Consider the following 14,794-nt stretch of genomic DNA (forward strand, 5'->3'; position numbering starts at 1 on the left):
GGGCTCCAGCTGTGCTGGGGAAGCGCAGGCCAGGGGCGCAGGGTCTGGGGGCTGCCCGGCAAACCGTGAAGCCGGTAGCGCTCGGGCAGCCCTTTTCGTGTGGCTGGGAGTGGGAGGGAGGAGGGGGCAGGGTTGGGGCGGAGTTGGGGCGGGGCTGGGTGGAAAATGGGCGGGGCCAGGACCCCGTGGAGGGTCCTCTTTTTTTATTTGTTAAATATAGTAACCCTATGTTACAGATCTCTCTCACTGTGGGCGAAATTCATAACCCCAGCTACAGACATGGTATGAGGGGGACCAACCTAAGGATCAAGGAACCAGAGGCAGGGATTAAGCTCCTGTGCCCAAACCTCACGGGCTTTCTGGCTAGTGACTCTGCAGACCAATGGGCCATGCTCCACCAGCTTACTCACAATCCCTTCTTCTCCCCTGATGAGCCTCAAGCTTTGGGGAGCTAGGTTTGTGCTACTCCCAGCCTCCCCTGCTGCAGGGCATTGCAATGGTTCAGCCTTCCATGGCTAGAAGGATTTGTGCCAAAAAAATACCATGCAGTATTTCTGCATCTTTCAACTGCTCCCCTCACTGTGGAGGAAACGCAGTAAATTAGCTTGGTTTTCACCTTGCAAGGGATATTTAAATGTGACAATCTGGAAACCCACCAACTCTTGTATGTAGGAAGCCAGATTTTGAGTTGCATTAGCTTTTGTTGCCACAGACCATGTGCACAGGCAGGGGTGCTGGAACAATTTGTATAGTGGGAGTGCTGAGAGCCATTGAACCAAATTGTAAACCCTGCATATAATGGAAACCACTTCAAGCCAGGGGAAGCAATTCTAGTTCCAGCAGCACCTATGTGCACTGGATCTTCCCCAGAATCTCTAATCATCGGATTCTGCTTTTTTTTAAATAAACAAAAAATTTAATTTTTAAAAATATAGATGTGTGTGGCTGTGCAGATGTGAGTGTATCTGACTGATAGTCTATGCTGCCATCCCAGTAATTCAGGGGTTAAGGTTAGAGAAGCTCACAAACCCATAGGAAATCTCAGATTGCTCCAAGGTAAGAAAAGTTAAAAATATAAAAAGCATTATCAAATACCATGTCAGTATAATATCAAACAAGCTATCAGTAGAATTGTGGTGTTGACTGCAAGATTTGGTCACATGCATCATACTTTTGGGCGCAGTAAATACAATAAAATAACGAAAGTGCGGTCACATTTGTCTGTCAACTCTCAAAGCTACCGAATAATAATAAGGTAGTGGCAGGCCATCAGTCAGCAGTGGGAACTGATGGAGCCTCAGAGGGCAGGAAAGAAATAGTCTCTAGGCAGTACTAATGCCTCTCTAGATTAATGTTTGCCAAGAGGCAGGAAAACAAGAATAAGCACAATAAATGCAGGGAACAGGAGAATTATTATTCATTATTTTCAACACCCAAAGGCATGCTATGGACTTCACAGAAATAATTCAAGCCACAGTTCCTGTCCTAAAAAGCTTACTGTCCAAAGTCAGGCATGACACATGCAGTGGGGAATAATACAAAATAAAAAGAGAGGGAAGGAGAGAGAGGTTACAATAATACAGTCTCAGGGTTACTTCAGTAAGGTAAACACGGTTTCCTTCAGAGAAGAATAGCTCTCTCCCACACCCTCTCTTCTCTCATGGAGGACACAACTGATGTGGGTTTTTAGGAAGGGAGATGAATGAGGAGAGGGTTATTGCTTGGTGAACAGGTTTAGAAAGTGCATTCCCATGCATAAGGTCATACGTATGGCCCTACTAAATTCATAGTCCATTTTGGTCAATTTCATGATCATAGGATTTTAAAAATTGTAAATATCACGATTTCAGCTATTTAAATCTGAAATTTCACAGTGTTGTAATTGTAGGGGTCCTGACCCAAAAAGGAGGGGTTTTTTTTTGGGGGGGGGGGAAATCACAAGGTTATAGGGGAGGGGGGTGCCGTACCGCTACCCTTACTTCTGCGCTGCTGCTGGCAGTGGCAGAGCTGGGCAGCTAGAGAGCAGCGGCTGCTGGCCGGGAGCCCAGCTCTGAAGGCAGAGCCACTGTCAGCAGCAGCACAGAAGTAAGGATGGCATGGTGTGGTATTGCCACTCTTACTTCTGCTCTGCTGCCTTCAGAGCTGGACCATTGGTCAGCGGCCACCACTCTCTGGCCACCCAGCTCTTAGGCAGTGCAGAAGTAAGGGCCAACCCCTCTGCAACTCCCTTTTGGGTCAGAACCCCCAATTTGAGAAACGCTGGTCTCCCCCAAGAAATTTGTATAGTATAGGGTAAAAGCACCAAAAAGACCACATTTCACGGCGGGAGACCAGATTTTATGATCCGTGACTCATTTTTCACAGCTGTGAATTTGGCAGGGCCCTAGTCATACGGGAAGGAAGTGGGAGAAAGTGGTGAAGAAGGTATCAAGGCTGGCGTCACGAGCAGACAGGATGGGGAACATGAAGACTGAGGTTTCGCTTTTAGAGAAGAGAAAGTCAGATTCTCACAGGAAGTCACCTTCTGCAAAATGGAGATGTTTGGGCAGTTCTTAAGCTATACAGCAATATCCCTCTTGGGCTACAGTACTGTCAGCAGGGGTAGCTTCATTAACTACAGTTGCCAAACACTCTGGAGATCAAGGGCCTTTCCTGAAACTCACTACTGTCAATGCAAAGACTCTCTCGACTTCAATGGGCTTTGGCTAGACCTACTTGTACATCAGCAGAGTGCCACATTCTCTCATGTGTTGACAGATGAGGCCAGGCTTATACTGCAGACATTTTTAAACAGAGATCAGCTTCTCACTTTCTTTTCAGATTCCTTTTGCTCATGCAGTAGCCAAAGGATATATATGGCAGAAGTTATAAGCTTAGGCTTAGCGTTAATACGTTCCCAAGTTGAACGAATCGTTACAGGGCTTTGGGTTATTCTTTATATTAGGAGTGCATTTATAAAGTTTATACATGATTAACAGATGTTATAATCATGTTATAGACATGCTAGTATGTGTTATAAGTGTTTATAAGCACATTAGTAGAAGGTGTTATTGAAAGTTTAAGCAGCCAATTGACCCGCTGGATTCTGAAACCACAAATTAATCTTGTATTAACCCTTTAATAAATTCTATATAAATGTATCCTTAATATAAAGGGTGACCAGAATGAATTTAAACATTTCCATAACTGATTTACAGCACCTCTAGAAAAGGCTCGGGAATAGCTTGGTGTTATTCTTAGGATCTCCACAGTCAGCCAAACAACAAGCCGTACTACTCTCAATATTGAGGAATCCAAAAATCTATTTTCATATGGCACTGAAGGAAGATTTAGCAATTCTGAATACAGGATTTAGCCAGAGAGAAACATAGATATTCCAGTGCGTGTTCGGCTCAAGTGGGTTTGAGTTTGTCCTAGGACTGCTGATTGTTACATTATCATTGGTAGAACTGGCCGGAACATTTTCAACTAAATGGCATTTCATCGAAGCTAAGATGTTTCAGAGATGTATCTGTTTCACGGAAGTTTTCTGAGGTCCAAGACTGAATTCTGACCAGAGAGAGACCTTTATTGAAAAGCTCAGGTTTTCCATCAGAAAACAGCTGTTTTGACACAATTCCATTTTGCAAAAACATTCAAAAGGTTTTCGTTTCATTCCAATGTGAAACAAAAATAAAATTTGGAATCTTCAAAAGCTGCTGCAAAACCAAATTGTTCTTGGGGCAGCTCTGGTCATTGAATAGAAAATAGCCGTGTCTGGGAGTCTGATGTCAAGAGTAGTTTTGGAGAGAGTGACATGAAAGAAGATTCAGTTCTATCCCTTAATCTAGACAGAGCCTACAACATGCAGCAATTGCCAAGTGTAGAGATTGATTGAGATTAAAGCTACCTGACAGAGATGGAAGTCTGAGAGCAACAGGCCACTTTCAACAGACAGGTATTTTAACACTCTCAGGGCTATCTTGAGTCTCTTTCTTCTCTGCAAAGCTCAGGCTGTGTATCCTGTATCTGACTTTTTGCAGGTTTTCTCATTGTGAAGTTGCCCAATTCTGGGAGCAGTATTCTCAAAAGTACAGTACAACCTCAGAGTTACAAACTGACCAGTCAAACACACATCTCATTTGGAACCGGAAGTATGCAATCAGGTAGCAGCAGACAAAAACAAGAAAAAGAAAAGTAAATACACTACAGTACTGTGTTAAATATAAACTACTAAAAATAAAGGGAAAGCAGCATTTTTCTTCTGCATAGTAAAGTTTCAAAGCTGTATTAAGTCAATATTCAGTTGTAAACTTTTGAAAGAACAACCACAATGTTTTGTTCAGAGTTACGAACATTTCAGAGTTACGGACAACCTCCATTCCTAAGGTGTCTGTAACTCTGAGGTTCTACTGTAACCTTAACTCTAAAAGATAGCGCTGGCTATAGTTAAAACAACATCATTTTTAAAAATGTAGATAGCAGCAGGAGATGGGGAAGAGGAAAGGTTCACCCACTAAATATCACAGATGAGACATTAGCCAGATTCCTAGATTCTTCAAAACCTGGGAAGAGTGCATTTGTATCATTTTAATAGTCGGGCATATATCTGAAGACACTGGCAACAAGCCATTCTTTAAAAATAAAGTAGGTAGAAAAATAAGCTGTAGTAATACTTTTATATCACATATGACTGCATTTTTAAATATCTAAACCCATTTCCAGAACTCAATGGTACAAAATTAAAGATTCTAGTCATTTTATTTTTTTCCCTAAAAGGATTTTTATTTTCTTTTACTTAAATTGCTAGAGATATAGTATTATGGAGAATTTACTCCATTTCATTTCAGACCAAAAGCATTATATCTTTCCCTCCTTATTTCAGTCTAATGGGTATGACACAAGAAATGAGGAAATTCAACACCAGCTGTTAATATAAACATTAAGCTAAATTCTACTCTGTTTCACTGATGTAAATGCAGAACAATTTGCTGCAGTCTGTGAAGTTACTCTTAATTTACAGCAATGTAACAGAGCAAAATTTGACCCATTCATTACTTTATTTTATACTGCTGGCATAATAGCAAAATAAAAGCCCAATGCTCTGGATGGATATAATACCAGCATCAGTAGGAAGCAGGCTCAGAATGTCATTCATTGCTAGACTAGATTTCCTGGCTTGTTTCTGTTAATCACTGCAGGCTTGTTCCAGTTAGGCCACATAAGGTTAATCTAGAACTAATTATTTAGGATTGCTGGAATATAGTCTGATTTAGGATCACACCAAAGCATGTTACATCATACCAGCCTTGGCCCTACTTGTCAACGCTTGTAATATTTTTATTCAAATTGTCATTTCTGGTCACTTGCATTGTGCTTCTACATAAATTCATTTATTTCAAGGAGTAACCAGATGAAGCCGGAGCAATGCTTTTTCTTTTATTAAAAGTCAACCCTTCAAGCACTACAGGCCACAGGTACAGTAGTTAGTTGTTATTAGAAAGGTCAAAATGTAATACTTTGTCTATAATAATATAGCCACTAAAACAGATCAGTGGAGAACTTGCCACAAACTATCCTTGTTTTACTTAATGGAATGATCTTTGAGTGAAACATTTCTGGTGTACCAGAGCTAAGTGTATTCATTTATTAGATGTACAGAAATACTTAAAAGTGCCCCTCTCTTTTTTTTTCTAGGCAGCTTTGACGTTACTTAAAATTCTGAGCGATAGGCATATGTAGGACCGATGGATCTTGAAAAGTGTGTTGTGGGGGGTATTGATCATCATAGCAGTGGATCTCTCTCTGCAGGTTTTGCATCTGTTGTTTTGGCAAGGTCTGGTGCTGCTTTGAATTAGTGGGTCAGGAGATGATGAGCTTGGAGGTGGGAGGGAATTGTCTGAAGGCCAGAAAAGGGGGTTTGGGAAACATTTATTTCAGGCGGTGGTCCTCATAGAGTATAAGAACATAAGTAGGGTATATGAATATGGGTTGTAATTGTTTAATAATAGCCTGTATGGGTTCTGGTGTGGTGGTGGTGTTAACAGGGATGTACAGTTGGAGATTCTTCTCCCCTGTATTGAAGCAAGTTCTCAGGATATTTGGGTGGCCTAGTCCATTATACGATCTACTACTTTGGTGAAGTGTCCTTGTTAGATGAAGGCGGTTTTAAGTGGGAAATATTCTGTGGTAGCTGAGTGCCTAACTGTAGAGAACAGATTTCTTGGTGTGTTTGGGATGGTTACTGGATCTGTGAAGATAGGTGTGGTGATCCGTGAGTTTCTTGCATAGTTGTCTGTAGCATTGTTGAAGCTAACTGGTGTTCAGGAAGGTGACGCTGGTGTGGGAATGTTCTAGAGAAAGTTTGATGGATGGGTGGGGTTGTTGAAGCTGTAGTGGAAACCAGTGAGGAATGTAAGGTCATCTGTCCAGAGGATGAAAATATCATTGATGTACTTCAGGTATATAATTGATTTCATAGTGCATTTGTCCAGAAATTCTTCCTCAAGGTGGCCCAGGAATAGGTTGGCATATTGGGAAGCCATCTTAGTACTCATAGCTGTTCCCACGGTTTGGATAAAGTGTAAAATTGTTATGGGTGAGGATGAAACAGATGCAGGGACGCAGTTATTGCGAGGGATGTTGGTGTACAGGGAAGTGACATCCATGGTGGCAAGGATGGTGTTCTGAGGGAGGTTTGTTAATGTTGAGGAGTTTGTGGAGGAAGTCGGTTGTGTCCTAGAGGAAGCTGGCCCCTTGTGTGATGAGTGGCATGAGGATGGTTTCTGAGAGTCCCGATATTCATTCAGTAAGAGTGCCATGGCCAGACATGATGGGTCCCTTGTTTGTGTATCTGAGAAAGCATGTAGAAGGTTCTTGGTGTGGGATTATGTGTGATGAGGTTGTAGAGTGTCTCCTGGAGTTGTCTGGGGAAAGATTTGATGATATCCTTAAATTCCTGAGTGAACTGTGGTATGGAATCTTCGAATTCTTCATAACAGGTGGAGTCAGAGTTGTTGGTTGGCCTCATTGATGTAGTCATCATGGTTGAGAACTACAATGACCCTCTTTGTCTGCTGATTTGAGTTGTGACCCACTAACTCCAGTTTTTTGTTAACGGCCCACATCATCTTGAATAGTTTTTTAGAATGTGTGTTAACTACTTACTAAACAATCTGTTCCACCTTGTATTTAGCTGTGACATTGAGAATACCTTTCCCTGATCTGAGGGCACAGAGACAAACTTTCCAGCTAAACATTCACCAACAGAAGTTGGTCCAGTAAGAGAGATAAAATTTTTATTAAAGCTAATGTTAAAAAAATTATATAATACATAGTTTGGGAAAAGAGTGTCTGTACATCTGGGTATAATGCTTAGATTATCCACAAATACAAAGTTAGTTTTTAAAAGTCATATGATACATAGAGTGTATAATCAGCAATAACCCAAATTTAGGTGAATAGATTTAACAATACAGTTTAGATATTAGAAGCCGAATACTTGGGTACATCACTCATGAAAAGTTGTACAGAGATTTGGTTGTGGAAAGCAAAATATATCAACGTGGCACCCGCCGGGGCACCTAAGTGCGCCCACGTACTGGCTGGCGGACGAGCATCTGCCAAAATGCCGCCGACAAACAGCGTCATCCAGAGGCATCAACACCAAAATGCCGCCAATTTTCGGTGGCATTTTGGCGGTGATGCCTCTGGATGCCGCTGCTTCTCGGCGGCATTTCGGTGGATGCTCGTTCGCCACCGCAGTCCTCCATGGCTCGTCGTCTGGCACCTGCCAGACGAAAAAGGTTGGGGACCACTGATTTAGAAAATGCAATTCATGAGGAAAGTATTTGTTACTTTCCTGACTGTGCTTCTCATCGGCACTCTAGCTCATCCCTCCTGGTATTGTCGATGTCCAGTGATGTCCCTCGACCACCTGATGGCGTCAGACATCATGAGTTGCTGCATCAGCAGATCGTAGCGTTGACCGATTACGCATTCTCTCAGCACTTGCTCGTTACTGGGGTTCCATGAGCCTAAGGCTCTGATGATCAGTGTCTGGACCTGGTAACCCTTAGCTCTGAAGGTTTCAACCAGAGGGGCGTATTTCTCTACCTTTTAAGCTCGGGCATCATGGAACGCCAGGGTCCTGTTCTCGAAGGGCACTGTGATATCCACCATGATGATCTTCTTCCGGTCCTTGCTGGTGATGATGATGTCCGGTCGCAGTTGGCTGTCAGTTCCGGGGATGGTGGAGTTTTCGGCAACCGAGATGTTGGTACGCTTGCCCATCCTTGAAGAGGATCATAGGTTCACCCTGGATCTGAAAAGACGTTGCCTGGACCAAATCTCTTCTACTGCCATCGATATGCAGGGATGCACACTTCCAGTTGGCAGCCTTGCTGGTCATGTCAAGTATTTGTTGGAGACTCTCGGGGTTGTTTGCAATCAGGACCAGATCGTCTGCATAGGCCAGGATATTCACTTTGTTGTCGTATAGATCAAAACCACCTAGACTGCTGGAGATCGCTCGAATGAGCGGCTCCATGGCTAAGTTGAAAACGATGGGGCTCAGGGGGCAGCCTTGCTTCACACTGCTACGGATAGGAATTTTGGGCGTCTCTCCTTCCGTGCAGCAGATGGTGGTGGTGCAAACTTCATGCAGTTCACGGACCAGTTGGAGAAAGTTTTCAGGCATCCTGAACTCTCACAGCATGGCAAAAATGTGCTGTTGGGTCATTGATCCAAAAGCATTAGCCAGGTCAAGCCATTCTATGGCACACTGCCTCTGTGCCCTCCTGGCCGTGTGGATGCCTCACTCACCTTCTCTCTCTAATATCCTGGGACCAACACAGCTACAACAACTCTGCAATTCCAGCCCTAAGACTATCATTGTACAAACTAGAATCTGGACTTGTGGGGTTCAGAGTTTCTGCAGTATCAAGGACTTGCACAATAGTGCCTTATGCATCTGGAAATACCAGTTTCCAGCATTCAGGGGTTAAATATACACACACACACACATCACATTCCTGACCCACAGATTTGAAACAGAATGACAGATGAAATTTTAGCTGCGTGTGAAAAATAGCCATGCCTAAAAGGCTGCCAAATATTATGCAAGATTGGGAATGGGAAACGTTAACCAAAAATACGGCACAACAACATTGTGCACTCCTTTTATGCATCTGCTCTTGAGAGTCAAGGGACAAGCAGGTTTACAAAATGATTCAATGGAGGCAGACAGAATAAATGCCTCAAAAAGAAAGGCAGCTATATACATTAATAAAAATTATATATTTCCCCTACAGTACAGGACAGGAATCAAACGGCAGGAAATTGTTAATAATGCTGCCTGCAGTAATAAAAATATTAAAGATAATTATAAAATATATTTAACCAGTATGATAATGAACATTCAGTATAAAATATAAGAACTCCCCTTTTGCATCGCAAGCAACAGCCTAGCATTTATAATGTTTAAAGCACACTTTATAAGCAAAACAAAACACACCAATAACCCATTCAGAGGGTTAAAATCATCTGCATGAAAAGCAGTGGAACATAGGGCACAGATCACCATTGGCATCAAACCACTCATTGTACATTCCATTGCAGCTGACCTTTGTGTGCCGTTTCAGTACTGCATATAGCACATACATAGTGTAAGAAGGGTCAAATATGTGGATTATGTAGCCTGGTGAATGCTCCCATTTTATCCCACATATTACCAGTTTAACCCATACCATTTTGTTCTCTTTTTCAACCTGTGTAAGTTCTACCAATGCTCAAGTTATTTTAGAAGAATGTAGAGTTTATATTTGAGGTTTGTCAGACAAGCTGTTCTGTAGACATCTTCCAAAAGAAGAAAAGAGTTTCAACTCCCCCCACACCTAATACTATTTAAAAAAACTGAACTATTTCATCGGAAACTGGCACATTCCCAAAGACCAACTCATAATTTTAAGAGGAACCCCCCCCAAAAAAACCCACTACTTCACCCTCCCCCCGCCAAAAAAGGGGGGAAAAAAAGTATAATTTTTTTTTTTTTTAAACTCACTAACCTTGTTATACACATTTCTGCACATGGTGCCCGCCCTACAGAGCCAATGTCACATAAGTGTCTTTTCAGTACAGAAAAACAGAGTATTTGCTAACATTCATAAATGAAGTAGAATTATTCAAGCTGTAGGCCAGGAAGATTCTAGCAGCAACAGAACAAAATATATCTATTTTTAAAGCTTAAAACAAAGTCTGTTGCTAGTTAAAGTGTTGTTGAGAACTGCTGTGTTAACTAAGGGGTCCCAGGCCCCCTGGCGGGCCGCAAGCAGGTTTCAGGGGGTCCACCAAACAGGACCGGCATTAGATTCACTGGGGCCCAGGGCAAAAAGCCAAAGTCCAGCCACCCCAAGCCACGCCATCCGGGCCTGAAGGTGAAGCCTGAGCAGCTTAGCTTCGCGGGGTACCCTGTGGCGTGGGGCCCCAGGCAATTGCCCTGCTTGCTACCCCCTACTGCCGGCCCTGGCTTTTATATGCAGAAAAACAGCTGTTGTGGCACAGGTGGGCTGTGGAGGTTTTAATAGCATGGGGGGGGGGGGGGGGGGGGGGGGGAGAGGGTGGCGCTTAGAAAGAAAAATGTTGAGAATCCCTGAGTTAATATACTAAAATCCCTTATTAAAAACTATTACCTGATTCACACACTATGGATCCTGGCTTCAATTCCAGCATCATGGTGATTAAAGAGATGTCAGTTGAATAAAGAATTTGTGTTCTGTGAGGAAGATTCATAGTCCACAACTCTGGGGTTGGATGAAGAATAAACACCCAGCCTCCTTTACTGCAGGTCACCTTTGAGCCGTACCTTTTGCCTATGAGATCAGTGGAATGTCTAATGACCCCATACTTAGTCTGAGTTTTACTGCCATGTTGGACTTTCACAGGAAACATCGATTCATGGCCCAAGAACACGATAGCTGTGTCTCCATCTTTTATTGTATCTCCGTATTCAACAAAACTCATTGTGATAATCTTCTAGTTGGCTGGATATTTTTACCTAAAGGAGAAGAAACATACAAGAGAGTTTTATACCTTTAGACCATGATGGAGTTTTATATGGAATTATGAATGATAAAAGCAAGAATGTGTCATATTCTATACCTAAAGCTTGAAGAAACTATACACAAGATGGCTACTAAACTTAATGTAGTTCAAGAAACATTTAGAAGTGTCACAAAAGACACTGGACCAAATCCTTGTCCCACGAAAAGCTTTCATTGACTTCAACGTGACCAACATTTGTCCCATTGTACACTGAGCTGCATTTATAATTTTAAACAAGTTTAAGCAAACAAATTCTTCCTTCAGCTTTCAACAGTTCTTTCCACATTGTTACAGAGCGAGCTACCAGGAGATATGAACTGTAGCTGTCTATTAAACCCCACTGCACAAGTTCTCAAGCACGCCTGTTAGGTCGTGACTTCTGTTCTCTCTCTCTGGTGATTTATGACTTAAGACAACAAACATCCTATCCAGAGCAAGAGTCACCCCTAGAACTGGGCAAGCTTAACTGCTATCCATGGTGTCAAAAGCTAGTGGGAAAATTTCTACTCAATTGGTTTCAAATTCTGGTTCACTAAGGCTTCAACATAACCAAAGGTTGACCCATGTTTGATTTAAAAAAAAAAAAAAAAAAAAAAAAGAGACTAAACGGAGTGAGGGATTCCCCTGGCATTAAGATTTCAGGTCAGGTCATCCAAGAGCCTTAATGTGATCCCTTTAAACAAACAATTAAACATTTACAAATATGCATCTTTAAACAGTCTTCCATGAACTTAAAAGCCAGAGCAGAAGAGTAAAGCTTTGAGGGGCTGTTAATTTTCAGATACCAAATATCAATTAATTGTGGATTTTAGCTGATGTGGTAACTTGGATATACTTTTTACCCAAGATATTGGGTTATTTACTGTTGGGTTTTGGTTTCTACCTGCAACAATACAAGTAGTTAACTCTCAAGTTGCTGTGCATATATTGAAGCTGCAGTTTTTCTCCCATTGTATTTATTGAGTGACTAGCTACTTAACTTTACAAAGCTAGAATAACCTGAGCTATGAAATGGAAAAAAAATATTTTATATTCCTGTAAATCAAAAATCGTTCCAGCCCTCGAGAAGTTTTTTCCCCACACAGACTTTGCATCTCCAGCTGCAGACTGGAGAGAAGCAGTTGTTTACACATTACTGCAGGGTTAAATTGTGCATTACAAAATAGAGAGTCCCCCTTATAAAGGCAGAAATCTGGTGCATTAATCAGGAGCAACAAAGAAGTAAGGCACAACATTTATGGTTCCTTGCATAGTTCTTCATGTGGGTTTGAAACACAGCATTCTTTTACAAACATTCCTATAAAATATATGGGCCACGAGATCCAGTATTTGGCTATCAATTATAGCGTTGATTATAAACATCCTCCTTGGCCTGTATGCAAAGGAAATCTTTGACTCGTGAACAGAGCCCTAGAGGAAGAACTGCTCTATCGACTTACTTTTTATAAATACAATAACTCAGCTGCTAGGATCTAGAGGCAAATTAGCCAAGTGCAGTTTTGAAAACCTAATGGTTGCTTTGAGGCCGCTTTAGAGTTAATTAACTTGATTATCTATTTACTAGGCTTAGAATTAGAAGCACAAATAAAAGAGGCAAGGAGGGAAGACAGGAAGATGCTCGAGGGATTAGAAAGCAGCAGCATTAACCTGTGAAGGGTCCAGCTAGTGACGACACCCCAGTGACATGCTTCTAGGCAGCTAGGGTCAAGCTAACATTGGCCACTCAAGGGGGGCGGGAGAGACACGTGAGCAAGGGGATAGATGGCCCAGAGCTAGGTTCACAGTCTCCCCATCTCCCGGCTCCCCGATGGCCCAGGCTCCTTGCCTCGCGCAGGGTGTCCGCCCCTCTCCAGATGCCAGAGTCTCCCAGCCTAAGCCAGTGGATAACACCCGCCTCCCCCAGCAGCAGCAGCCACACCCGATGCCTTTACCTGCCTAGGTTTCCCCCTCCGGGTGGGGACATTAAGGGAGCCACCGGACCCGGCTGGGTTCACACACGTGGTGCTCAAACCACCGCTTCCTCCTTCCGCCCTGGTCGCAGGCTGCTGACGCTCCTCTTCCCTCCCCCTTAACCCCCTGCGCCGGAGCGAGCTGGCACCTGCCAGCCCAGCAACCCCGCCAGGAGCAGAGTCGGTGCGGGGAGCCCGGCTCCCAGCTGCCTCCCCGGCAACGCTGCAATTCCGTGCCCCTCTCCCAGCCCCAGTGCCCCCCCACTCACAGCTCCTGACCGGAAGAGGGGAGACTCCCCCATTCTGGATTCCCCGTAAGGCGCATTTTTAAAGCTCTCTTATCAGCAGGAGGGTTTCTGCTGCGGGCTTGTCTCGGGGAGGAGCAGTCCTCACATTGCGGGCAGGAGGGCTGAGCCCCGCACCTCTAGGCTTAGCAGGTCATAGCCCCGGCACTGCTAGGGTGACCAGACGTCCCGATTTTATAGGGACAGTCCCGATTTTTGGGTCTTTTTCTTATATAGGCTCCCATTACCCCCCACCCCCGTCCCGATTTTTCACACTTTGTGTCTGGTCACCCTAGGCACTGCTAGGTTTGCCATGTAAGTTATGGAAGTACAAAAATTGCTTGAGCCCTGGCACCTCTTTCATTACAATTTAAGCCGTGGTCCCAGGAGTCTCACTCACGTCAGAGTCTGAGCTGTCAATGCAGGGGTCTCTCCCTTATGCACCCCCCCCCCTCCAAACCAAGAGCCACAGGGATGTGGCACAAGAACTCACCCGAGTTGGCTGTGTGTTCGGTTCTACTCTACCCACTCCTGCTCAGCTGGGGGAAGAGGGAACGGGCTCATTCTGAATTCATTGAAAGGGCGTATTTAATAGTATCTCCCTGTGCTGATGAAGGACTTTGCATTGTGTTTCAATGAGACTTTAGAGGACATTGAATGAAAGGACATTGAAGTAGTCTGGATCCAAAATGTAGTGGGGGTGTGTTAAAACAGGTTTTACTAAACTTATTAGTAATAGATTTTTTTCATGAAATAAAAAAAAAATCAACAGGTTTTTGCAGCATTTTGCTAGTGCATGAAAGTGAATTGGCCTAGTCTGTTTTCATTCTGCTTGGACCATGAAATGCTACAGGACCCTGATCCTGTACTGAGCTCTGTGTAGGAGGCTTCCTGCACCCACACAGAGCCTCAGTGATTTATTCTTTCCATATTAATAACGATACTTACCTCCTTTGTAAAGTGCTTTTCTATGGAGCCCATTATAAGAGTTAAGGATTGTAATTTAAAGACATTTTAAAAATATATATGATTTTTGTCTTGATGGTGTCTTTTAATGCACTTAGTACAGAACTAGCACAATCTTAAACTTTAAGGATGAAATCCTCGGCCCATTGAAGTCATTCAACTTTTGCAGTTGACTTCAGTAGGGTCAAGATTTCACGCTAAGTATCAAGGAAAATACGCAGAATTCAGAAATAAGTTCTCTAGCATACATTGCTATTATACAAAGGGTTTAATTCTGGAAAAGACAGAGGAAGACAATTAGCCATTACATACAGCTTTTGTAGGCTATAGGGAAAAAAGACATTAAATCAGGATAAATAGAATTAGTGTTCTAAAGACCCAGAGTGATAAACTCTAACCATCACCTAAGCCCCATGTTAAAGGTTTAAGTAGTGTGTAGACCAATGGTCCCCAAACTGTAGGGCGCATCCCCCTAGGGGGGCATGGAGGGAGAAGGAGTTTGTTTGACTCCTACTC

General features: G+C 43.1%; 1 protein-coding gene across 2 annotated transcripts in view; it reads right to left on the bottom strand.

Moving 5' to 3' along the window:
* The window catches only part of TRMT61A (tRNA methyltransferase 61A), a 30,974-nt gene extending 17,082 nt beyond the window's left edge, over positions 1 to 13,892 (bottom strand). The window contains exons 1-2 of one of the 2 annotated variants that reach the window (XM_034769709.1): positions 13,806 to 13,892; positions 10,668 to 11,032 (exon numbers count right to left, since the gene is read on the bottom strand). In XM_034769709.1, coding sequence (XP_034625600.1) covers positions 10,668 to 10,998 — 331 coding nt within the window. In that variant the 5' untranslated portion in view covers positions 10,999 to 11,032; positions 13,806 to 13,892. Of the gene's footprint in view, positions 1 to 10,667; positions 11,033 to 13,010; positions 13,144 to 13,805 lie in introns of those variants that run through there. The other variant, XM_034769708.1, reaches the window with a different exon arrangement.
* Positions 13,893 to 14,794: the final 902 nt, after the last annotated feature.

This window comes from Trachemys scripta, chromosome 4 (genome assembly GCF_013100865.1).
Source record: "Trachemys scripta elegans isolate TJP31775 chromosome 4, CAS_Tse_1.0, whole genome shotgun sequence".
NCBI classification, from domain to species: Eukaryota; Metazoa; Chordata; order Testudines; family Emydidae; genus Trachemys; species Trachemys scripta.